This window comes from Buteo buteo, chromosome 1 (assembly GCF_964188355.1).
Source record: "Buteo buteo chromosome 1, bButBut1.hap1.1, whole genome shotgun sequence".
Lineage (NCBI taxonomy): Eukaryota > Metazoa > Chordata > Aves > Accipitriformes > Accipitridae > Buteo > Buteo buteo.
This window is the reverse complement of record NC_134171.1, coordinates 76,644,925-76,670,812: the sequence shown is the minus strand read 5'-3', so window position 1 is coordinate 76,670,812 and position 25,888 is coordinate 76,644,925. Positions and strand designations below refer to the sequence as shown.

Here is a 25,888-nt window from a genome sequence, read left to right as displayed (position 1 = left end):
CGCCGCCTCCTCTCTGCCTTGAGCGCCTGCGTACGTGCGCCTGCCCGCGCGCGAGGCCGGCCCCGCCCCCTCCTCCCTCCTCCTCCTCCTCCTCCTCCTTCTTCTTCCCTCCTCCCTTTTCCCGCCCGCCCATGTGGTGCCCAGCACCGGTAGCGCCGGGCCGTCGGGTGAGTGACCTTCGCGGGGAGGACGGGACGGGGAAGGGAAGTGAGGGGTCGGGAGGGGACGGGAAGTGAGGGCTCGTCAGTCAGTCAGTCAGTCAGTCAGTCAGTCAGCCCGGGGAGCGGCGGTTGGTCTCCGTGCGGCCCCCGGCTGAGGGCGAGGAGGAGCCGTGCCCCGCCGGGGCTCCCCCCCACGTCCCCTCGTCCCGGGCTGTGCCCAGCCCCGGTGGACGCTGCGGGCACGTCCCCGCCGCCGGCTGAAGGTGGCCTCCCCCCCACCCCCCCCCCCCGCGGCGGGCTACCCACCCCAGTGCTGGTGTGGGGGGGGGACGGCGGACACGACCTCGATGTCCGGTGGGCCGCTGGAGGCTGAGGGGACGCGGGTGTCCCTGTCCCCACGCCACCTGGGGGCGTTAACGGGCCGCTGGGCGCCTCCCGCCTCCCTCTGTGGAACGCCCGGGTCCCGCTCGGGGCGGGCCGAGGGCTCGGCGGCCTGAGGCGGGGGGGGTTGTTCCGCCAAGCCGCCGGTGAGATTGCGGGGGCCGCCTGCAACCCCGGGGTCGGTTGGGCACCGTCTGTTGAGCCCTGCGCTTTGGACCAGGAAATGTTGGGGTTCCCATCCGCTGGTGATAACCAAATGCAGAGGAAAGGCAGGTGGGCAGCGGCAGGGCGGTGTGACGCGTCTGGCTTAGGCCCCTTTGTTTATCCGCAGGCTCCTCTCTGTGTCTGTGTGTGAAGTTGTCGTGGGGCTTGTTTCTGACTGGTCGCCATGACTTCTGTGTGATTTTTATTTTTAATTCTTTTTTTTATAAGCTTTCTTCTGTTGGAGGGAAAAGAAAAAAAAAAAAAGAAGCGTGACCTGGCATGAATTGGAAGAGAGATTTTTATTAAAAAAATAATAGGGCAGGGAAGTTAAGGACTCGGCCTTCAAAAATAGATACATCTTCTTGGCTTTTTCAGGCTGGGAGCTGTTTCATATTCATGTATCGAAGCAATAGTCTGGGCCTTTAATAACTTCTTTATGTACTTTCCAGTTGTGTTTTTCTTGTAACTGAAGCTGCGTGCACTGGATAAAAAGGAATAGCTGGCCTCTTGTGTGTGTTGGATTTTGGATGAATTTTTGTGTCTGTTTCTGTGAAATAAGTGTACACACCAAAAATTTATAGTTATTGCACAGTATGAGGGTTCTGGAAGCAAAGAAAAACACTCTTCCTAGAGCAAGAGCCTAGTTATAATTTATCTCTAGCTTTGTTTGTCATCTTTCCTCGAAAATACTGTTTTAACATGTAGGGTGTTTTTTTTAGTGGATCACTTCTTAATGTGCCTTTGTTTCTGTTACAATTTCTATTCATAACTTAGAATTATGTAAAGCTTACCGTGTTAGCAATATACACACTGAATATTCATAACATGGGTACTGTTTCTCAGGCTACGCAACTATGCAGCATCTTCATCAGATCGCTGCTTCTAGCTGACCTGTCTTACAAAGGAATCATGATGCGACATGTGTGGTATCAGGTGGTGGAAATCCAGTCGCTTTCCGAAACAAGCTCTGCTGATTCTTTTCTCAAGTTCAAACCTGCTAAAATACACTCTTTACTTCTACTGTGAAGTTATAAAACTTCAGCTTCCAACAGTTAGATTTGCCTTTTCTGACATTAAAAGTATTTGTAATTGTCTTTCCATGTAGACATTGATGGGCAGTGATGGAGGCGTGTCCTACCCTTTTGTTACTAAGAAAAAAACATTTTGTTTCTCAGTAATATTTCTGAGAAATTCTAAACAGCATACTTCATATACTTGGAATATTTTTTTGTTCTAGTGTTTCCTGTACTCTTTCTAGTAGTGGTTTAATCTTGAATCTGATTAATTGAAATATCCTGAATTACTTTTAGAGTCTTTATTCAATCAATGAAGTAGAATACAGGATGAGACAACCCTTTCACCTCAATCAATGTTGCATTTAAATATAATGTATTTGTCTAGAAACTTTTTTTGGCATTCCTTTGGTGCAACAGAGAGAGCTCATCGTGCCAGCCTTTGAACTCTTAGCAAAATCAACATCTTCATGTTTTCTCTCTTATTTGGCTTTTATTCTGGAGCAGATTTAAAATAAAACAACAGAAAACAAACGAAACATGCAAGGCTGCTTTGTTAAGCATCAAAACATTCATTAAAATTTCTTTTCATAATTACTGGAAAGCAGTGTACCAATAGAACTGCAAATCTAGTTTAAGTATATTTTTGACAGCATAGACTTACTCGTGTGCATACTCACTCTGAACTGTCTTCCCAGCCCCGTAGCGGGACCGCTCTATATTGCTGTCCCTGTCTCCACCACCGAGTTCTCTTCTAGCACCAGGAAAATATTAAGCTGTCTCCCTGCTCCAAAAAGCAGAGGAGGGACCTTGCAGAGGCTAGCAAACATCTCCTGTCTGACACCTCCACAGCACGTGAGGTCGATGGATATCTCCAGAGTGGGCAAGGAAAAAGATTGTGTCAAGGTTGTGATTCTATTAGACCAAGCAGATATGGATCAGAATAATAAGATTACAGTGTCAGCTCTTTGGGACTGGTGGAGTAGGAAATAACACTTCCTACAGTGTTAAAATAGAAGGTCCCCACTTTGACTTTCTGGTCATTTCAGGTATTTATTTTTGCCCTGTAATGGCTGAAAGTAGAACCATTGTGACTTTCTAGGATGCTTGTTCTACTATTCAAGTACCTTAAGCTGTCTATAATTTGTATTTTGATAGTAACTTACTCTAGGTGTTAAAGCTTTTTTTCTTTTTTTCTGTATATTGATTCTTAAGTATTGGCTTTTTAGAAGGGCAAAGGAATGTATTTATTAATCTGACCACAATTTTAACTTGTTATATTCAGACAAGTTTATTTTAAGAATGACCATGTTAAAGTGTGGCAGAGTAATTGAACTTTGGATTAAAATGAAAAAAAAGTCCATGAATTAAATTACGCTATTTTGGAGTGCGATGACATTTAGACCTTTTAGTATGGAGGGATCTGGAAATACTAGAAAATAGTTGAAGGTAACTTACTAACCAAGTGTTTCTATTAAATCTGTTTTTTTTCTTAGGTGTGCACAGATCCTGGACTTTTTTTGTTAATTGAATAACCTGTATCCTGCTGACCAAGAAACCAGATTTGAGTTCTCTTTTCTTCTTTTTTTTTTTTTTTCTCCCCCCCCGCCCCCCCCCCCCCCCCGCCCCGCTTCCTTCCTCATTAGAAGAGCACAGTAGTGGCTCCCTGTTCACTTCAGTAAGTATTGCTTTGAAAATAATACACAGCTTGCCTAAAATCTTGTTAGCTTTAGCTATATTTGAGCTAGTGTATTTGCTGGAAGAGAAATAATACTGGGAAGGATTCTGATGGCATGATTTCTTCCCTGAAGGGAGTGGGAGCATCATTTTCAAAACCATGAGAAATGAGTTGGCAAGAATTGGAAAGGAGTAGATAAAATAAGATTTAGGATATGCTTAAGACGCCAATGAAGACAAGTTTACAAAAATAATAAGTTTTCTTTGCATCAGTGACTGGAGCTACATTTTTTTTCTTTCTTTTCTATAAATAAGTAATTATGTAGCTAGAGATCTAGATTTCTTGTTGTTTAAAACCGAATATTGTTCCAGGCTTCCATTCTGAGATGCGTTTATGAAAGCCCACGTTGAATGAAAGGTTTTTGCCAACATAGCTATGTTGACAGGACAGAGATCAATGTCACTGTTTTATCGGTTCAAGTAAAATACAGTTAGGATTAGTTGAAGATGTAGTTCTGTGATCTTATGTGCCTCTTTAGTTGGCTTGTCTTCAAGAATGTGATGATTTTCTGGTTATATTAGGCATATTAAATTCCTACTCCTAAATTCCATTTTCCTAAAAAAGCTAGAGTTTGTATTAACTACCTTTGTATTTTGCTTAAAATAAGAAGAATTGACCTGAATGTCAGGGTTAACTTCCTTGGAATGAAATGGTAGGGCTTTTCATTAATACAGATACCAGAATAAGAACCTATTTTGTGTTACAATCAATAAACTTGCCACTCAAGTTAACCCCTTTAACTGCTTTGTTTTTACCTGTTCTTTTTTTCTAGATGTCAGTTTGCTGCTAATGGGTGTAAGTAAATTAGATGTCTTGTACAGAAAACTTCTCCTTACTAAACTTTTCATCAGAGGATGGGGAAAGCCAGAGGATCTGAAAAGGTGACTTGTTAAAAAATAACAGCATAAACACTACTTTATATTAAAAGAAAAAACAACCCTTGAAGTACCAACAACTCTTACTGTCCTATATCAAAAAATAAAAAAAGGTGTTAAAGTTTGTTTTGTTCAGAAAATCATGTGTTTCCATACCAAGGGAGAAACTGTATTTAGAAGAAGCCTTAAAGGGATTTGCTACATCTTTGTGTTTAAAGAGGCTCTTCTTGAGAGAATGTATATGCGTCCAATTACATTTTTCACTTATGCATATATAACATACTTCAAGTGTTTTCTAAAAACAAAATTTGCTGAATTTTTGCAGAGGAGTTGTTCTGTTTAACATTAAAGAGGATCTTGCTAGCTTTCTGTAACTTCTTAATAATAATGAGCTTTAAAAGTATATGAAAAATGTAATCATAAGTTTCTCTTGTAGCCCAAAGTAGTAAGCTCATTCTTTTTAGGTGTCTTGAAAATAAGAAAAAAAAGGAAGTACCTCTTAATTTTTAAATATTTATTAAGAGTAACACTTGGAAGTTGAGCACTTGCATTTTTTAAGTTTAAAGATTAAGTGATTGAGTATATATATTCTGCATCATGTAGTATTTAAATAGGAAACAATAAATCTGCATTTGATAAGCTAATTCTTATGTATTTTAAAATCAATAAAGAAAGTTAAAAAAACTGAAATAAAATTTTGTTCACTGTGGATAGCAGTGAGTTATGTGGGGAGTTGTTTTTTGTTTTTAAGTCCAAGTGAAACATCTCATCTTGAAATGGCATTTGGATTGCTTTGTATGTCTGTCTTCAGTTGATTTTTCTTGTAAGTAGCAGACTTTCCTGCAAAATGAGAATGTTGGATTTTTCAAATATTTAGTTTACTTTTGTTGGACTAAGCAAAACAATGTTTTATTTGTTTTGATTGCAGCACTTATGTATTCTGGTGTGTGTATCTGAAATGGGATGTTTTAATGTTATTAAAACCCTCTCTTAAAAACTTTTAGGTTCTTGGTGAGACATGATGAAGTTTCACTCCCCCCTCACCCCCCAACACAATTGCGATCTATATAGGGGAACTTCTGACTAATTCTACTGCTAGCTGTTGCAATACTAGGCAAGGCTTTTCTTTTGCATGAGGTCTATAACGGTAGTCACACTGATGTCAAACAGCAATAAAGAAGCATTGCTGGTAGTAATAATGGTATCAGCTATGGTTCTTCCTTTTTCGGGGGCGGGGGGGGAACCTCTCACATGAGATCAGAAGTTGTGGGGGAAGCATGAGGCAGGCTTGCTGGTCTGAAAAGTGGCAGATGACTTTTTCTATGTATTGCCCTTGAGTGGGAAGAAGATGAGCTGTTCCCCAGCAGCCTGGATTCACCTGAATGAAGAAGGAAGAATACCACTTCCTCCTGAATCCTTACACTGGCTAGTGGGAGGAGGGAGTACCACTCCCGGGTATGCATGCCCTGTCATGCCAGAAACAATCAGCACTGTCTGGGGTTTTGGTGTATGGTTTTTTTTTAACTGATCACTGTGAAGCTCCATTAGAAGAAATTACTGAATTTCTTATACTTCAACTGAGATTGACTGATATTACAGACTGCCCTGCCTAGATGTAATCTGAAGTTCTATATGCACACCCTTGATGTGATGACTGTTGATATCCTAATGCCTTATCCTCAGCTCATTAGCAAGAGTTGAAATTCCTCAACACATGCAAGATTTAGGCTTTGGTATCCTCCGAACTATAGAGGAAATAAATAAATGCAGTATTTTCAGAGGATTTAGTGTCAAGGAAAACATCTCTTCATTTAGCTTACCCTCCACACTCATGTCTCATACCTTTACCCTTATTTTCTCAGAGATACTTAATGCACTTGCTGTTCTGTATAAGAAAAGCAAAGGCTATATAGTAGAGCTATTTTTGATATGGTGGTAAACTGGATTTTCTTTCCGCCCTTTTGGTTTGGTTTTCTCTGGTGTTGGGAAGGTGAACAGATCATTCCTGTTACACTGTTGTTCTGTACTTTCCACCCAAATGTGCTGTTTTAGGTGGCTGGGTAACATTGTTGTGTGTATTTATAACCCTAAGACTGAACAAGTTATTCTTAGCACAGAGTATTTAAGGTTGAGAGGGCCATCTGGAGGGCATCTAGTCCCCATTCCTATTTGAAACAAAGCTAACTTCTTAGTTGGTGCAAGTCTCTTGGCACCTCATCCATTTGAGTTTTGAAAGTCCCTTGAGGATGGAGATTATTCGTCGTTTCCCCGGTCAATCTTTTCTGCTGCTTAGCCACTATCCCTGTGAAAAAAATCTTTCACTGTGTTCCAGCAGGAATTTCTTATGTTGCAACATGCAGCCATTGCCTCTTGTCCCCTCACTGTATACCTCTGAGAAGAGCCTTGTTTCGTTTTCTTTGTAAGACTGCAGGCCACGTAAGTAGCAGAGGAAAGCAACTAGATTTGCCTGTTAGCCTTCTTTTCCCCAAGCAATGCAAACCCTGGTTCCCTTGCTAAATGCAGAGGGTATGCCATTGGTCTTGCTAGCTGCAAGGATATGGTGCTAACTCATGTTCAGTTTGCTGTCCACGAGAAACCCCATGCCTTTTCCTGCAGAGCCGCTACCTCGCTGGCAAGTTCCCAGCCTGTATTGTTCCGTGGGACTGTTCTGTCCTAGATATAAGATTTTGCAGTTTTATTGTTGAGCTTTAGGATGTTTGTTGACCTGTTCCTCCAGCTTATCCAGGTCGCTCTGAATGGTAGCGCTGCCTTCCAGCCATCAACCTCACCCTCCAGTTTGTGTCATTCATGAACTTCCCTAAGTGCTGCTAGTAACTTGTTTCCAGCTTGACTTCAGGTCATTGGCAACTATACTTTGATGTACACTTTTGATGTTGGCAGCCTGTTTCTCATCTCTTCAGTCTGTATTGTCCCATTGTGGCTACAAGGATGTGTAAGCGTAGGAGGTTACTATGTCTTAATCTGGCCTTGACAAACGATGTATGTTTTCAAGATATCAGGTGTAAAATACTATTTAAGAGCTGTGCAAGTGCAAGCAAGGTACTTGAGCCTTTTGGCTTTTTTTATGTTAAAAATATTCTGCTATATCTATCCTATGGTAGCCTGATTAATCTGTAAATGCAAAGCTGGCTTCATAACTTTTATTTTCTTTGTGGTTTACTTTAGCTCCTGAAATTTTTTATATATATATCTATCTTCTCTTTTTTTTAGATTAAAAGTTGAATCTTCTCTACTTGTTTCCTTTCAACAGAATATTTGAATTCAGAAAGATTATTGGAAACAGGGAAAAATGCCAGACGCTGGTTTCGAAAGATTACCCAGTGTTCATTGACAAGGTACTTAGAAGCAAGAGATGATGCAGTTTAACTAAATTTATTTTCCTGATGGTATGTGAAGGTGAAATCAACTTGGTACTTTACCAGGCTGCTTTTACAGGATAGAAGAATTGAATCTTGATGTCATGTGAATCTGCATTTTCCTGTTGTCTGACATTATCACTGCATTACTTGCTGCTGGGATTGGTAACTGGGGACTTGAGTTAGGGAGTACATAGAGGTAGGGTGGCGAATGCACCTCTGACAATATTCAGTTAGCTTTTGCTGATCACCAGTTTTCTAACAGGTGGCATTAACTGACTTCATTGGTGTTCCCAGTTGCTCTGTGTCAAGAAAAGGACATTAGAATTTATCTGTGAGGGAAGAGGAAGTGAGGCTGTAGAGGCAAAAGAAATCAATGTAGTATGAGTTCTTAAGTGCTCTTGATTGGAAGAAGGAGGCCTTGTGCTTCCAAATGAGGTGTGCAGATAAAGTAATCATTGCCCTGAAGACATTTCAATCTAGAAAGTGTGAAGAGGGGATTGGAAATGAAGAGTAGTTCTAAAGTCAAATAAATGTATTGGTGGTCAATGCAGTGGCAAGCTAAACACAAGCTAAACAGTTTGCTGGTTTTATTTTATTTTATTTTTTTTAATTGAGCTACTGTGGATAGAATTAGGCAATGGCAAAAACGTGAAACAGGGTTGGAAGGGACAGGAAAATGAGCAGTCACGTTGGCTACTACCAGAGAATGGAAGGAAACAGAGAATAAAGCAGTGGCTGTACAGATACTGTTTTATTTTTTCCCCCAGTAATACTATAGTTAGGGCGGGTGGGATGTCAGATCTTAAAGCTCAAAAAATGTTCAAATCTTAGTATGTATTATGGAAGTTACTTAAAATGGGACAGCATTACACTTTATTCCTTGATTCCTTTAATAGGTCATTTAATAAAAGCAAAGTTTGAAACAAATGTTTTGAGTGGGTTGATAATGTGTATCCCCATATTTGAAATAGAACTCAGCTTTGGGGTTTTTTTTAAGTACATTTTTATCCTGTAACAAATTCTTCTACTTTAAGAGATTGGCTTTCAAAGCAAGTTAAACACTGATATGAAATATACTGCTATTATCTCATTCTCTCTGTAGGTTGAGGAGCAATCCGACTGTAAAATCCTCGAGGGGCACTTCATTTCCCCGTTGGCTCATTATGTCCCAGGTATCCTGCCAGTCGAATCTCTTGTAGCGAGGTAAGAGAAACCAAGTGGTATTTCCTTTCTGAAAGTAGTACTGCAGAGAAATAAGAATGGTCTATAAGTAGTTTTATTGTGAAGCTAATTTATTGTAATAGAAATTATCTGTAAAATATTTCAAACTGGTTTTTGTACTAATGTGTTGAAACAGATTTTGATCTCAAAAGAGAAGATAAGTCTTATTCATGTGATAATTTAATCTGTGTAAATTAAAAAAAAAACCCTCCTCTAGATAAGTATGTCCTTTGCTAGGGGTCTTTTTTTTTTGTGAGTGTGTGTAGAAATCATATTGCACAAAGCTATGGAATACCCTGGGTTGTTTTAAATTATTTGTTTGGCTTTTTCTGAATGAGCAGAATGCTGGAAATGAAGGATACTACAGCCAGGACAGTTGTTGATTGTTTTATACATAGGAGGAGAAGCTGTTTATATGAAAGAAGCATGTTATATTGTATTTGAAGGAACGATTCCAGCCTTCCTTTTACACTGACTACAAAAATATTGTATGTGTACTGAAGTAGTAAGTTCATTTAATTGTAGCAAGAGGATCTGGTGCCCTTCTTACTTGGCAAGCCAAAAACCCCCCATTCTCACAGAAAGCTGTATGATCCCTAATAGTCAGATGATACCTAATGGCATTTTTTCCTGGTTTCACATTAACACTGCTTTGCAGTTGAGGAGTGGGTTTGGAAAGGGAGCATAATTTCTGTTTGCTTTTAGTTTTGAGCTAAACTTTCATGATGGAATATTTTTTCCAAGCTTTGTTTAATAACTGAAACATAAAAGTTTGTCAGCTCAAGTTGTTACTGGGATTGTCAATTTTATCAGTATTACTGGTTGGTGTTTTTATGTGTACTTAAACATGTAACACTAAGGAATGCCAGAAAAAGTTTGATAGTCAAAATATCAGTTCTTTTCCACCTCTCCATTGGTTAGAGAAAGAAACTCTCTCTTAACATTATTGGGACTAACTAGTACCATAGTGGAAAACATAGTATACTGATAATAAACTGATTGTTTCCTTATATATGTTCTCTTACAGTTTGTAGTCAAGTTATGCTAATTATTACATTGGACTGTATTGTTACAGTTTCGAAATGCTCTACAAATATCCCTTAAGATTGTTATGCATTGTGTGAATAGTTGTACGTAACAGTGCTCCATCTTGTGGGGAAAATACTAGTGGCTCAGTAGTGATGGTTTTTTTGCAGTAGTTAGATTGTAAATAACTTGAGTAACAACAGAAGACATCAAGTGATTGATGTTGGGTGTATAGAGTAGTTTCATGAGTTTTATGTTTGGGTTTTGATTTTTTTAAAAAAATTTAGATATATTGCTCATCTTAATCTTCAATTTTAGCTGTTGTGCCCTCAGGAGAAAAATAGCAATGCTGCCCTAGGAGACCTAGTCATACTTATATAGGCTGCTCTTCATCTGAACTTCCATTTCTCCACTCTGCAAAGTTTAAATTGTGATGATGAGATAGTGGTCTTTTTTAGGAACGTGATCTTTCAGCTTGGCTCCTTTTCTTGTTTGGCATTTATTCTGTCCTACTTCTGGATTCCTTTCCTTGACGTGTTTATGAAAAATGATATTGCTGAATCGCTGGCAGTTTGCCTGCAGGGATTATGAAAATACTTTATTCTGTCTTTTTCTTTTTTTTTTCTTTTTTTTTCTTTTTTTTCTTTTTTTTTCTTTTTTTTTCTTTTTTTTTCTTTTTTTTTCTTTTTTTTTCTTTTTTTTTCTTTTTTTTTTCTTTTTTTTTCTTTTTTTTTCTTTTTTTTTTCTTTTTTTTTTCTTTTTTTTTCTTTTTTTTTCTTTTTTTTTTCTTTTTTTTTTCTTTTTTTTAGATTAATTTCTCTGGTGCAGCTTGTAAATAGATATACTTGCTTTGCTAAAATAGGTATATGTTTCTCATAGATTTCAGTTCATCATACCCAGAAGATGGAATAGCAAGCACAGACCTGTGTGCATTCATTTAGCAGGCACTGGAGATCATGTGAGTATGTAAACTGTAAAATTGATTGTTATCAAGAAATTAAATAATCAGATTTTATCTTAATATATGTTTGTACATCTTATCTTTAGCACTTCTGGAGGAGACGCACATTAATGGCACGCCCAATGATTAAAGAAGCCTGTATGGCTTCCCTACTGCTAGAAAATCCTTATTATATCCTTTTGTGGAAAGCAAGATACTTACTCTCAACATTCTTTCCAGAAGGTAGAAGAATTATCACACTGGTATAATACCAACTTTGTGGATCAATTTCCAGTGGACTTTTCAGTGGATAGAAGCAAAGAGCAAAGTATGACCATTGCATGAAACACAATGTGGAACAGTTAATATAATATGCTACTTTTACACCAAGTATTGCTTTTCTGATTTTTTTTGAAAATGTATTCTACAGCTTCTTACTGTAGTCATTAGAGTAAAAGTTCTGATATGAATCTGTGTACTGATGAAAGTACTGATATGATTCCTTTAGCCATGACAGAGTGAAAACTATGCATTCATTTTACATCATACTGTGTGACTTCCGGATGTATTAATGACAGAAAAGAAAGTTACCTTTCCTGTCTTCCCTTCTCAAACGCAACCCTTTGGTACCTCGGGTACTTTTGAGAAACTTGCTGCTACCATTTAAGAGTCATTTAAAAAGAAGAAAAAAAAAAAAGGTTAAGTTCCATCCCGTCATCAACTCATCAGTAACTTCTATAGCACTGTCATTCTGTTTTATTAAATAGGATTACTGGTTACACTCTTTTCCTAGCCATATACCTGACAAAAGTAAAATCTTACATTGCAAACTACATCATCAACCTACATTTAACTTGATTTAGTTCCAGTTAAACATTTAGAATTTAAGTTCTAAATTTTAATTAATCCATGCTATTTATGTGATTTATTTTAGTTTACTTTATTTTTTAATTGCCAGTTTTTACATAGCAATTTTTTACTTTCTTTAACTTGACTCTTGTACATGGCTGTAGAAAACCTAAGGATCAATTGTAAGTATTGCTGTTACATTCATGGATACTCTCTTTCAAAATACTACTCTTTTTTTTCTCAAAAAGCTCAAAGTAGTATAAACTTTGTTAGCTTATTAGGGGGAAAAAAAAAATCCCAAGCATGGACCGCTTGCTAACCTGTTAATGTGAAAGTGTCTACCCTTTGCTAGACTGCTTTTGTCATTTTTTGTGTTGAGAGATCACAGTGATCGGGAAAGTTTGCACAAGATGAACTTGCAGTATAGAGTGAGATGCAAGCAAGTTGTGTGAATGCAAGTACCAGTTTACTTTCCTGATTCACAACTGTGCATGTACAAATGCTGCAATTATATTTCAGTCAACTGTGAATAATCTTTGGACAGACAGTGTATTTTCCTGTTATAATTGCTAAGATTTTGCTTTTTCCAAGATATTTTAAGGATTTACAGTCAGATGTAAATAAATCTGGTGGTGCTTGTTTGTTAGTCAGTGGAAACTGCAATATTCAGTATTTTATGGGACTTGCTCCCTCAGTCACTTTCTTAAATGTGAATTTAGAAACCTAATTAGGCGGTCCTGGTTTTTTGCTTTTTGTATTTTCCGAACCACTGGAGTATAAACAGAATTCAACAGAATGTGTGTCTGAGGGAAAGCTGTGGTTTTAGTCTACCAGCATTTCTTAAAGTCCAAATATGAGTTGGTGTTTTAATCCTTTTTAGTCTGAACTTGGACATTTAACATGAGTAGAAGACGCACAGAAGATGATTTGTTTTTAAACCTGTCCATTCTATTAGGACTTCACCAGGAGCACTGTCTCACAATAAAGCATTTTAGATTTTCTAGATTTTATTTGGATTTCCTAAATCCAAAAGCTTAAAAAAATTACTTTTAAGGATAAAATTTTAATTCAAAAATAGTTTCTAGGTTTTTTTCAAAGCAGATACTGTATTTTATTTATTTTGACGTAAGAACCACTGTTTTAAAGAAAGTGAATTACATTTACCAACTAAGATGACTGTTGTAAAATTGCTTTTTTGGTAGCAAAACTGCTTAAACATATACATACACTTATTATTGCATTTTAAAGTGTAAGATTATAGGAAAGTGACAGGAGAGAGTGTGTGCTGGAATATGTCCATTGGTGGGTTTTTTTTCCCAGTTGCTGAGCATTTAATGCAGAAGAATAAATTAAATATTTTGGCAAGGATATTTGTAACTCTGTTCTCAGTTGTCTAGCTTGACAGTTTAGTATATGCATGATAGAGAAGAGTTGAAAGGGGAGTGCTCAGTCTAATAACCCAACCAGTAATTGTCACTCTTCGATACAACGTTACAAAGCAGCAGCAACAATGGTTTTAGTTAATATGCTAGTAACAGTGTTTAATAAATACAGCAGCTGGAGAGAGCTGTGGAATATCATAACAAAGCTGTAGGAAAGAATTACATTAGCCTATAAACACTGGTCTGCAGCAGCTATGTTCATTCCTCCTGTGGCTTGCACAGTAAGCTTTGTCCTTGTGCTTCAGAGTGTCTCAAATGTGTTTGTATGCTGGCAGAAGAGGGCAGCAGCCTTTTGTAACCTGACTGTGTGATACTGAAAATACACAGTCCCCCTCCCCAAATTAGAGGTATATTAATTGCTCTGTAAAATACTTTTTTTTTCTTCATTTTTTAGAGTCCCTCTGATGGTTCAGCTGAATAGCTTTCTACTTTTTTTTGTTTCTTCTGTGTTTTAATGCTTTGCAGTACACTACATGAATTTCTCAGTACCGTGACAAGCTTCCCACTTTACAATTTCAGTCTTACAGTGACACTGATGAGTGCTTCCAAAGCTGACATACTGATTGCTCTTCAAATGTTGTGTGCAATTTTTCAATGATATAAAACAGGTAAATAAGAAAAAAAAAAAAAAAAAAAAAAAGAGAAAAGGATTATTTCTGCAAATGAGATAGTGTATGTCTAGGACTGTATCACTTTGATGCTATTTCTAAAAGATCCACTAAAACTTTACAGGACAGAAGATTACTACTAATGAGATTCTAATGTTGGCAATATCTGTTTCTAGAAGACCAAGCTGTCAGTGGTATTATATTTGAAGTTTAGCAGGTCTCTATTTCTAGTCCTCATTTAGATGAAAAAGTACAAGTGCCAGAGAATCTGGACTTGCTTTTTTTCCTGTTGAATCAACAGGAGTTCAGCTCCAAAATTCTCTGAGGTTGTGATTAGGCTTTGTATAGAAGTATGCACAGAATGATGAGAACTGTCAAAATTTAATCTTAGAAAGTAAATCCTATATTTTCCTTTTCTGGGGAGAAAAGACGGTCATGTTTAAAAAATGTCTCGGACCTGTTTGTGATGGGAGGAGCTCTTGTTCTAGAATCGGCAGCTCTTTTGCACTGGCTAGAGAGAGAAGGCTATGGACCACTAGGGATGACTGGAATTTCCATGGGAGGACATGTAAGCTTTTATATTTCCTGTTCAGTAATTTTTGTTCTAATTTCTCATTTCATCATTTAGCATATGGAAATGATTTGTTTTATAGTGTTCCTCTTGGAAGTACTTTAAAATAAACATTTAGAGTCATGAGAAACAAATGGTTGGCAATTCTCATGTTCTGTGGTGCTGAATTAGTATAATCCTCAATAAGTACTGACAAATCATAGAGCCCTTTGTCAGCCATCTCCTGACAGGCTTAATAAGAATATAAGCTTCTTGCATAATTATGTTTTTTTCCACAAGGTGGGGGGAGAAATGTTTTCTGAAAGAAGGTCTGTACTGATCAATTGCTAGTTTTCCCTCTTTTCCTTAATTCTTCTTGCTTAAACTTTTGTGTTTGAATGCATTGTGTGAAATGCCTCCTCTTTGTAGGCATGTTGTAATTGAGATGATTTTTGGTGTCATTTCTGTTCTCAATTCATCTTTTTTTTTCCCCAATCGTTGGTATTGATTAGAGAAGATTTCTGTTGTGAGGTGGATAACATTTTGTGTATAACACTGTGCACATTCAAACTAAACCAGCAGTGTATTAGTAAGATGCTTGAAACACTAATACGTGCTTAAAATATTACTGCTTGTGTCTCTAAAGATAATAATTGGTCCATGAGACATAGGTACAAAGCTTATTAAAACAACTTACCTCTGTTTTGCTGATCTTTGTTTATTGTTAGGAGCTAAGTAAATAATGTTGGTAATGGTAGTGTCTACTGAATGGAAAATAATTTTCCCCCAAAGCATAATTTTATAACTCTAAATGTGCAAAAGCACCTTTGATTTACATAAACATCACCCTGCTGAAACAGCAACTTTTGTGTTTGTAAATTGGATTGATATTCTCAGACTGGTATATGCACCACTAACCATGCAGGACACTTCAAATGCCGTGCAAGTGCTATGGGGATAACTGAGTGCTGTATCCTATACCAGTGGTCATATACAGCCTGGCTATAGAAGGAGGCAATATCTGAGAGAGTGAGTTTGGAAACTCCTTTGAAATTTTTTTTCTTAGTCCAGGAAGATACTTTTTTGGCTAGTCCTGACTTATAGGACTTCCAGTACAATTTAAAACCAGGGAAATAAATCATATTTGATGTTGATTATCTATAAAATGTGTTTTACGACAGAAGGTAGGTAGCGTTAATGAAGTTTTACTGATGGGGAGAGCTGGAACTAGGAAGAAAGAAGTCAGACTTCCTGGCTATCAGAACATAGATATGTGGTATTCCTGTAACTTTTTATTAATAAAAAATAATTAGAATAGAATTATACTTCAGTTGTATAAATCCATTTATTAGAACATCTGGCACAGACATGGGGTATTATATATTAAGGGGTTTACACTGTTGTTCCGTTCAGAGCCATAAAATTTGTCAAGAACATACTATATCGGGAACTTCTGTACATTGAGCTTCTTTGCTCTGGGTGGGGTTTTTTGTTTTGTCTTTTTTTTTTTTTTCTTCAATAAACGGAATAGTCACAAAAATGTGTACTGATAACTGATGTAAAAGTAATAACTTAAACTTTAAAGGACAGAAAGTCTCCACTTAACGTGCTAAATTACTTCTTCACATTTTATTTCCAGTATACAAATTTAAAAAGTATAGAATTTTAAATAGTCCTTCTTGTAGATTGCCTTCATTTTGCCTTGAAATAAGCTTGTGAGACCTTGATGAAAAGGCTTTATAGGTGTTTTTCATGGTTTTAAACAACTAAAAGGTCAGAATAAATATTCCATTGGGTATTCTTAGAACAAAACCCCTCTCAGCCTTGAAATTAGTCCTATCCAGAGCAATGTTTATTGTTAGGGAAATCAGTGAAGAATAGGCTGTATCTTCTAAATAGGTGAAAGTATATCCAACTGCCACAGTCCTTAACTGCTTTGGCACTGCGTATCTGTTTGATACTGTATAAACAAATAAATTGAAGGTGAGAGAGTTCTTTTTACCATGTTGTGACTTCAGTATTACAATATGTAATAAGTGCCTTTGATTCTAGATGGCTTCACTGGCAGTGACAAACTGGCCTAAACCATTGCCATTGATTCCGTGTCTTTCCTGGTCAACAGCTTCTGCAGTCTTTACTACGGTAATTAGCATATATTTTTGTTAATATACTAGAATGTAATCAGATATGTAAGTTAAAAGGTTTGGGTTGGCCACATTCACCTTTTCAGTTGGGGCATTTCATTACCCTTCGGCCTCTATTAGTGACTAGTGGCAAAACCCACCCTTCCTGCTCAGGATATACAACACATGATAAGGAAGGTACCTTTGAGCTACTTCAGTGGGTCATGTACCAGATTAGGGGTTGGGGCTGGTTTGTGGGACAATGATTAGAGGCCTGGTCTGAATCTGGGAAGGTGACGAAGCAAGCCGTGAAAACGTGTTTTCTTCTGCTCAAAGCCTGGCTTAAATGGTTGGGAAATAATGCTGCTACTACCATGAGGGATACCTGTTTTCACTACTGCTGCCAGCACAGGTGAATGAATACACTGGGTTTGACAGCCATCATGGGTTTAGCCCAGTCTAGATGCGTGTAAACCCTGAGTGGGACTGTCTTCTGCCTTCTGTTTTTTTCCTTTTTTTTTTGTTTTGTTTGTTTTTTAAAGGGAGGTGGGTTTCCATGTCCTATATTATAATGTGTGCTTATGCTTTGATTACAATAATTCTAAGGGTTGTCTGGAAACTTGGGCAGAATTCCACTGGAAAAATCCAGTCTCAGAGAGGAACAGATCAATTTTCTCTGTATATCATTATTTTAGAATGATCTCTGGGTTTTACTTGTGTACTGGACACTTGTCTTTATAATCTCAGGGTGTGTTGAGCAAGGCAGTGAACTGGAGAGAGCTAGAGAAACAGTACTTTACACAAACTGTTTATGAAGAAGAAATCATTCAAATGCTTGAATACTGTGGTGTAAGTATAGTTTATTTTCCATATTTACTAATATTTACATGTGAAAATCTAACAAATAATGTAACTTCTTTTTACTTCCAGTAAGAGTAGCCAATTGTTAGCAAAAACATGCTTGCCTCTCGTTTCCTTATGCTTTTGATAAATGTAATCTTTGAAGGAAAACCTTCTGAAAAAGAGAAGCTAGTATTTTGGTTGTATAATGTGTGTTAAGTATAGCCCTTGCTACGAGTTTTTTCCGTGACCACACTTAGTGTAATCTGCAACGTAAAATTAATTCAATCAAAACATGGAAACTGTAGATAATATTTCCCACTAACTGGCTTTATAGTCTGGAAAGCCAATAGCCTGGCATGTAAATACAAAACCATCATTTATTGCCCTTTGAAGCAATTGCTTCCAAATATTCAATGCTGTAGAATATTTTTAATATGTAGCAAGATTAAGTTACTTCTCTAGTTTGTTTAGAGTGCTAGGTCTCTCTATTTCTGTTCCTGTGTGTGATGCTAGCCCTCCCTCAGCTTTAGACTTTTATTGCACGAGCAGTTGGGATAAACAGGAGGTAGAGCTTTTGTAATTAGCTTCTTGCTCCTTATGAAATACAATTTATTGTCTGCATATTTTTTTTGCTTTCTTCTTGACTCTTTTTGACTATGGTTGAAAGACTCTTCCCAAGGGGAATTTTGTTGCCTCACTGCTCTTCTAGATTGGAGTGATAACTTTTTAAGAATTGCTTATATGTTGCAACACTGTCTTCTAGCCGTTTCTGGTAAATAACTTTTTTCCTAAGATTCTTTGCTTTGTGACAGTACTTTTTCAAATATCTTACAACAGGAGAAGAGGGGCTGGGATGGAGATGGTTACTTAGGCACTTGCCATTTTTAAGTAAAATACACTCCAGGAACACTGATAGAGCAGACAGAAGTCTTCAAGGCTATGTGCCAGATCCTGCACTTGGGTCACAACAACCCCATGCAACGCTACAGGCTTGGGGAGGAGTGGCTGGAAAGCTGCCTGTTGGAAAAGGACCTGGGGGTGTTGATCAACAGCCAACTGAATATGAGCTGGCAGTGTGCCCAGGTAGCCAAGAAGACCAACAGCATCCTGGCCTGTATCAGAAACAGTGTGGCCAGCAGGACTAGGGAAGTGATTGCCTCCCTGTACTCAGCACTGGTGAGGTCGCACCTCGAACACTGTGTTTGGTTTTGGGCCCCTCACTACAAGACATACGTTGAGGTGCTGGAGGGTGTCCAGGGAAGGGTAACAAAGTTGGTGAGGGGCCTGGAGCACAAGTCTTCTGAGGAGCAGCTGAGGGAACTGGGGTTGTTTAGTCTGGAGAAAAGGAAGCTGAGGGGAGACCTTATTGCTCTCTACAACTACCTGAAAGGAGGTTGTAGTGAGGTGGGTGCTGGTCTCTTCTATCTTCTAGGACGAGAGGAAATGGCCTCAAGTTGCGCCAGGGGAGGTTTAGATTAGATATTAGGAAAAATTTCTTCACCGAAAGGGTTGTCTCAAGCATTGGAACCGGCTGCCCAGGGAAGTGGTTGAGCCACCATCCCTGGAGGTATTTAAAAGATGTGTAGATGTGGCACTTAGGGACATGGTTTAGTGGTGGATTTGGCAGTGCTAGGTTTACGGTTGGACTCAATGATCTTAAAGGTCTTCTCCAGCCTAAATGATTCTGTGATTCTAAAATGAAAAGAAGAAACATTTCAAGATGTTCAGCTTGTGTCTTCCTAATATTTAAAGACAGTAAATTTTTCAGTCCTAAATCTAACATTGCACCTGGTCACATATGTTTATTGCTATTGCCTATCTTTCTTCATGTCTATGTAAGTGTTAATTTTTTAATACTTTGCCAAAAAGATATTACTGCTCTTTTGAGAGTGGAAAAAAAAATCTGAGAAGTGCATAGCTTTTATGAGTTATTTGCCCAGAAAATTAAGCTTAGATGACTGCAATTATAAATTCAGAGTTTAATTCAGAATTAAAAACAGACAAATGTTTGTACCATAAGCTACCATATATAAGTACTTTCTGCATTTTTTTAAGCTGACAGAAATGTAAAATTAAATTATCAAGAGGTTATGATGATCAGGATTTAATTGAGTGATACGCAGGCTGAAAATAACAAGTACTGTGAGCAGTGCTGTTTGTATCTTTTTTTTCTTCTTAATTTTTTTTTTTTAATATTGAGTTGATCTTAAAAATACGATTAACCCACTAGTTTAAAGGAGAAACCCTTAATAAATGACCTGTTGTCTTTGTTTAGACGGATTCTTTCAAGATGGGACAAGACTTTGTTAAAAACTTCCCTGACAGTGTGGACAGTCTGGAGGATGTGGATGTGACTTCCAGAATGTTTGACCTTGATTCCTCAAACAAGACTGTATCTAAAGAAGATGTTCACAGCTTTACCGCAAATAGAAGTACTCTAAGTGCCTCATCAGAAAGACTCTTAATACAAGATGCTCCTAAAATGCAGTGCATAAATCAAACATTTTCAACCAGTAGCAATAGCAATAAAAACTTAACCAGCGAACAAGGACACAGGATGAATAAAAGGAGGAGTGACACTTTACAGAGAGAATCCTTAAGGTTCATGAAAGGAGTAATGGATGAATGTACTCATGTTGCTAACTTCTCAGGTATGCATTTATTTGTTTTAATGTGCAGTTTGGAAAAGTACCATGGAAGGAAAGGTATTTTCTTCATTCTCCATTGTGTAAATCTGCTGGCATCTTAGCTAAAATATGAAAATATCTGGAGTGTTTTCAGTAGCATCTATTTACCACTCAATTTCCTAATTGTGTTTATGTTTCTTCTTAATGGCCAACCAATGATAAAGTGAATTAAGAATTTGCCTTTCAGTATCTTTGCTCATTTTTCTCTGCCTGTGCATGTACCCACTGAGGACTCTCAACCTGTCCTGGGACATACTTTGACTTCAGACAGGTTTCTGACAGAGTTGTCTTTGAATGTCAAAACGTTCTTGATACTGAGACCCTGTGCCACTTCATTTTTTAATTCTGGCATTCAGTACTCCACTGGTAAATGTTTAAAAAAAATAAAATCCAAAGATTAAATCCAAACACTAGCATAGATTTCTTGGCTTGAACAGTGTCCCAGATCACTGCTAGCCAGGGATATTTTGTGACAAATACCAGTGAAGTGCTTTCCTTAGCTTTAAAAGTTATTTCAGTAGACAGAAAAAACCCTGTAAACTTATATTCTAAGTCCAGACATTCTTCTTTATCTAGACACTCATCCAAGTATCACTTAGCTAAAGCATTAACCTTTCTTGAAACTTAAGAGGATCTGTGATCCTAAGGCACTTGTCAAAGTGATGTAGTCCTTTGTGTCAATTTTCTCCCAGGTCTCTTGATGCTCTGGGAGACATTGCGTCCCCTGCCAGGGTATCTTTGGAGTGTGTCTAGAGAGGAGCTTCAGAAAATCTGCCTAGCATTCAGATTTTGTGGAAACTTGAATGGAGGACTAGAATCTACCTTATCATTACATATCCTCTATAAATCATCTAGTATATGTGAAAGGAGAGGGTCTAAATTATTTGTGACACCCTATTGTCAAACATCTTGGCTGGTTGCTCTTTACCATACCACATACATTTTTTGTGAAGAGAGAACTCTTTGACATAATTTTGGTGTTATTTTTCTCAACATCATTTTGGTGTTATTCCTGTTAGTCAGTAATCTGATTGGTGCAATTCTGGTTATCAGGAATAAATATGTATAACAATATGTTGGGATTTTTATGTTGTAACTAAAACATATAGGAAACAGAAAAGAAAGTGAATATATACTGCACTTTGTCTGATCTCTTACGTGAAAAGTTGACTTTTTTCTTCTCCTTGAGGAAAAAAAAAATATATGAAGCCTCTACTCTATTGAATTTCAGATGTCTCCTAGTTCTTTTTGTGAAAAAGAGATCTCAGAGAACTGACCTGAATGCTATAGAGTTTTGTTGATAAGAGGAAAGACAATTCTCCTGTGATTCCTCAAAGACTTGTGAAGTTTTCTGCTTTAAGGGAGGGAAGGGGATTGATTAGTTTCTTTTTCTACTGATGGCCTCACTACTGTATGTCAAAAACCAGATAAATTCTGCTGGAGACTTTAGAAAATATAATTTTATTAAAGCTTAGAATAATTCTAATGTTTTTAGAAATAGGGAGCATTTCTACAACGTAAATCTCAGCTGTTGTGTTTCCGTTTCTTACCTTAGATGAATTCAATTTTGATTTGTTTTTCTTTAGTTCCAGTTGACCCAAGTTTAATCATAGTTGTACAAGCTAAGGAGGATGCATATATTCCTCGAACTGGGGTACGCAGTCTTCAGGAAATCTGGCCCGGATGTGAAATTAGGTATCTGGATGGAGGTCATGTCAGTGCCTACCTCTTCAAACAAGGACTCTTTAGGTAAGATAAACAGGAAAGTTTAAAAATAGTTGAGAGCTTAAAACTGTAACTTCGAGACATAATTTTTCTTCTAAAAGCAAGTCTATAATTACTCTGAAGCAACAAATACCAAATACTGCTTTGAAGAACAAGTTATTGGATCTGAAATAATTTAAAGAGAGTGTCAGCATTTCCCTTTTATGAGCAAAGATGAGGTGCAACATAGCTCGGATCGTTCAGTAAGCCAATGGCAAGAGAATGATCCTTCTCACTCTTGTTTTCCTACATGAGCTTTTAGTTAGTTTGTTCAGTGGACACTAGAAAATATTTTTTAACCAGTGACTGCTTGTGTTGTATTGCGCAACTGTTGTCTTTTTGCAAATGCCATCTCCTGAGGATTAAAAAACCCACACCATTGAGGATGAGAATTGAAATATATCTTGACTGCAAATGAGTAGTACTTCTGTGAACTCTTGCCTTAGAAATACTAGGCGTTGACTTTCTGAAGACAGTTTTATAAATCAGTTACATAAATGCGGTTCTTTAGTTTTAAAAAATTAAATACTTGTGCTGTTAATTTTAAAATAGAAAGAATTAGTAAGACTGTACATCCCATTTAGGAAGTCTGAGCACCAACAAAAAGGAATAGCAATATACCAGGTCAAGGTATGGTAACCACTAGCTTATTGTTATTTAAAACTTCAGCCTTATTTTATGACAGTTGCTCAAAAATTATAAATTATGCATGTGTCTTTGAGCCCTTTCCTGACATGTTTGAGTAGAAAACTCCTAATCCATTAACGTTTGCACTTGTATTAAAATTGGTAAACAGTCCCACTCATTCCTGAAAAACTGATTACTGGATTGAAGTGAGAGATCCCAGCAGCAAGTGAAGGAGAAAAGACTACCTAATGTCACATTTTTATTGAATGCTGTGTTGAAATTGTGATGATAGCTTTGTAAATATATGGAAATGCACACATCTGCCCTTTCCCAAATTATACAAATGATCTTTTTTCCTTGTTTTAGACAAGCGATTTATGATGCATTTGACCGCTTTCTTCAGAAATATGCAGTTTAAAAATCTTCATAATATATTCAAACTGATCTCATTTGTACTTTGCTTACTGGAACTCATATTTGGAAAACAAGCCTTTTGCAGCGTTGAGTGGATGGTCACTGACTTCGACTGTTGTAGGTAACAACTATCAAAAATGGTGAACTACCAGCATTACATTCATTTCAGCCAAATGCCATTCTGACACACTTGCTTCAGCTTTACCTGTGAAAAAACAATGGCAGCCTTTGTTAGTGCATGAATGGTTCATGTACTTCATGTTTAATCACACTGTGTATTCCTTTAATTCTGAATAAATTCTGAATTGTGTATCAGTTGAAAACAGATCAATCTAAATACTGAAAGAATGTAAAATTTGCTGTAGGGCTAAGATGCTCTCTTGCATTTAGTGTATTTCTAGTTTGTTCCAGGTACCTTGGTTTCCTCTTGCTTCCTCATCCCCTTGCTATTCCTACTGTGTTGTACTATGGCTTTGCCAGCACTCAGCCTCTTATGTTTGTCACTGATTTTCTCTATTATGAATTGAAAATGAGCTATAATAGAAGGGGCAGCATCAAATCTTGCAAAAAGAGACTTTCAAAATTCAATGAAGAGTGAGAGAGGCATTTTCATTCAATGCGTCCCCGAGATTTTTCTGCTACTGAATTAAACTGTGCCATTCCAGAAAATCATGTAGCAATTCATTGATCAGGTTCACAAAATTGAATAAGTGAAAACAGAGTGTCTAGTGATTAATTGATTATGTTCATTCAGTTGGATAACATAAACTTTTTCTTCTAGAATTTTTTTTTAGAATGCTAGAGGAAATAAAAATGTAATCATTTTTCTTTAGAAGCAGTGGCACAGAGTCTGATTCTAAGCAGTTAAATCAACAGCAGATTTTATGGTGCTATAAAGACCTGTTGGAAACATTTCAGCAGAGGTCCTTTTTAAAGTGCACTCAGTGCGGATATGCAAAATACAGTTTCACTGTGTAATATTTAAAATGTATGTGAGACAAAGGGTTATCAAAACAGTTCTGTTAGCTCCTTATTTTTCAACACTGTTTTTTTTTAATTGGATGAAAAAAAATTATGAACGCATTTAAGAAAATCCAAAGTTGTTTCTTCTTTTGGGATCAAAAATGCCAATAAATTACAGTAGAATAAAAGGTTGTCATGCATCAGCTGTATACGGTATCTGTTCACATCTGATTTTGTGGTAATCTCCTGTAACACTCTTTTAAAGTTACTTTGCAGAGAAGTTGAAAACTGAAACACTTCAATATTAATTTTAGTACAGTAATGACCAGAGTTACACAAAAACAAACAGAAAAACCCAGCCATTTTTCACGATATGTGACTTTTACACCTTTCAAATCAAGCACTTCATTGATCTCTGTGGTTAGTGTAATGGTTTTCAATAGGCAGAGTATGAAGCAAACAAAGCTCAGTTTATATAAATATATTCTCTTGAATTTTAGTGTGGCAGACAGGACTAGTACCTGGGAGGAAATAATGGTTCACTTGAAAATCAGATAAGTTCAGGTAAAACTGAAGTGTAACAATTTGTAACCCAAATTATTTAACATACAAATGTACTGAAAATGCAAAAGAAGTTATTTTCTGTTGGAAGTTAAATTGCTTGTTTCAAGTGTTTTTTCCTAATTTTGGACAGTGTTGCTTTCGTATGTGTTGGGAGCAAACGTGAAGCGAGTATCACATTTAAATATAGTGAAACGGTGTTGGAAGGTTTGAAATCAAATATAAGTAAGCTCACAAATTTAAAATTGAAGGCTTGAATACTGTACTAAAAGATTTATGGAATTTATGTTTTACAAGCTCATTCATCAATTAAGAGTGTTTTACAAGACCATTGTTTGCTGTTCACCAGCTTTTTTAGATCTCGCATTTTAAATGTGTTTGTGTGCTTTGTGTCCTGTTTCTGTTGCAGCTACGAGAAAGGGAGATAACTGGTGGCAAGGGAAAGGGCTTGAATAAATGGAAGAGAGCGAAAAGACAGATTTTGCAAGGCAGGGAGTAAGTGCAAAAAAAAATCAACTTCTCTAAGCTACGAAGTATAACATGCCAAAGTAAATATTTTCAAAGCGCACAATACTAGGAATTACACAACTGATGGGAACTTGACATCCTGAGGTTAGTGTTCTGATGGTATTACTAACAAGGTTTAACTTGCCAAAAGGGCATACTATTCACAGAAGCAGATTGATGCTAATGTAACTCCTGTTCGTGAGACTGTCTTTTGGGATAAGTAGTGAAAGACTTGTCTCTGACAAGAATGAGAAATCACACTTTGCTATGTAACTAAAGTAATGTTGCCAAATATGAAAGCCCAGTAAGAAGCATTTAAGAAATTTCTCAGGTTAGAATAACAAAAAGGAAAAATGAGCTCTGTGGTCTATTTCTGCCAGTTATCAGACACAGAAAGCTATTACCTGGCCTGTGAAGGGGGAAGTCTTGCTGTGTAAATGTTTTTAACCTTTGGAAAATTGACTTTTTAAATCAGATTTTAAGGTTAAATCCTAAGAAAGCATTATTAATAATCCATTTTGATGTTAAATGAGAATGTGATTTTAATCCAGCAATTGCATGAGAAAAATACTGGAATAAGGTTCCTGCACTAAATCCAAATAGCAGGTAAGCCATTCTGTATGTCTTAAATTTATTGTAAAACTGGCCTTGATCATTTTTTGGTTTTAACATTTTTCAATAAAAATCCTAAAAAAACAGTTTGGTGTCAGTTTTTTTCTTTCTTGTTAACAGGAATTTAAAATGCATCTCACTGTCACCCTGTAATCCTTTTTATTCCTACTAGTACTGTAGCACAAGAAGAGTAGTTAATCTACAGTGCAAGATAAAAGCTTCACATAACAAACAGTGATACTGCTTTCATGTTTTTCTACATGCAGTGCCGAGTAAAGAAAATAAGCTTGTATCATCTAATAAAGATACCGTTGTGATTCCAATTTTATACTTTTAGAGCGTGTTGTAGGACTGTCCAGCAGTAAGTGAAAAAAATCATCCTCGTTGGTGGTGGTTGCT

At 37.1% G+C, this 25,888-nt stretch overlaps 1 protein-coding gene across 6 annotated transcripts; it reads left to right on the top strand.

Moving 5' to 3' along the window:
- The first annotated feature begins 71 nt into the window (after positions 1-71).
- ABHD18 (abhydrolase domain containing 18) lies at positions 72-25,575 on the top strand. Of its 6 annotated transcripts, none has more exons than XM_075036706.1 (14): positions 72-167; positions 3,256-3,437; positions 4,270-4,378; positions 7,644-7,728; positions 8,855-8,955; positions 10,879-10,957; positions 11,047-11,133; positions 11,945-11,970; positions 14,268-14,406; positions 16,441-16,530; positions 17,259-17,360; positions 19,630-20,005; positions 21,628-21,790; positions 22,799-25,575. In XM_075036706.1, exons 3-14 carry the CDS (start codon positions 4,287-4,289, stop codon positions 22,848-22,850), a joined length of 1,392 nt encoding a protein of 463 aa, XP_074892807.1. In that variant the 5' UTR covers positions 72-167; positions 3,256-3,437; positions 4,270-4,286; the 3' UTR covers positions 22,851-25,575. The 6 variants fall into 6 exon arrangements, with proteins under 6 accessions (XP_074892807.1, XP_074892823.1, XP_074892815.1 ...); XM_075036714.1 differs by lacking the exon at positions 72-167 and adding an exon at positions 300-815 and having other exon boundaries at positions 3,416-3,437; XM_075036701.1 differs by lacking the exon at positions 72-167 and adding an exon at positions 301-815.
- The last annotated feature ends 313 nt before the right edge of the window (positions 25,576-25,888 follow it).

Excerpts from the sequence above, each read along its gene's own strand:
- ABHD18 (XM_075036706.1), top strand. The coding sequence starts at position 4,287 with ATGGGTGTAAGTAAATTAGATGTCTTGTACAGAAAACTTCTCCTTACT. Across the intron at positions 11,134-11,944 it reads TGCTAGAAAATCCTTATTAT|GGCTGTAGAAAACCTAAGGA; the intron begins ATCCTTTTGTGG and ends ACTCTTGTACAT. Across the intron at positions 21,791-22,798 it reads TTCAAACAAGGACTCTTTAG|ACAAGCGATTTATGATGCAT; the intron begins GTAAGATAAACA and ends TCCTTGTTTTAG.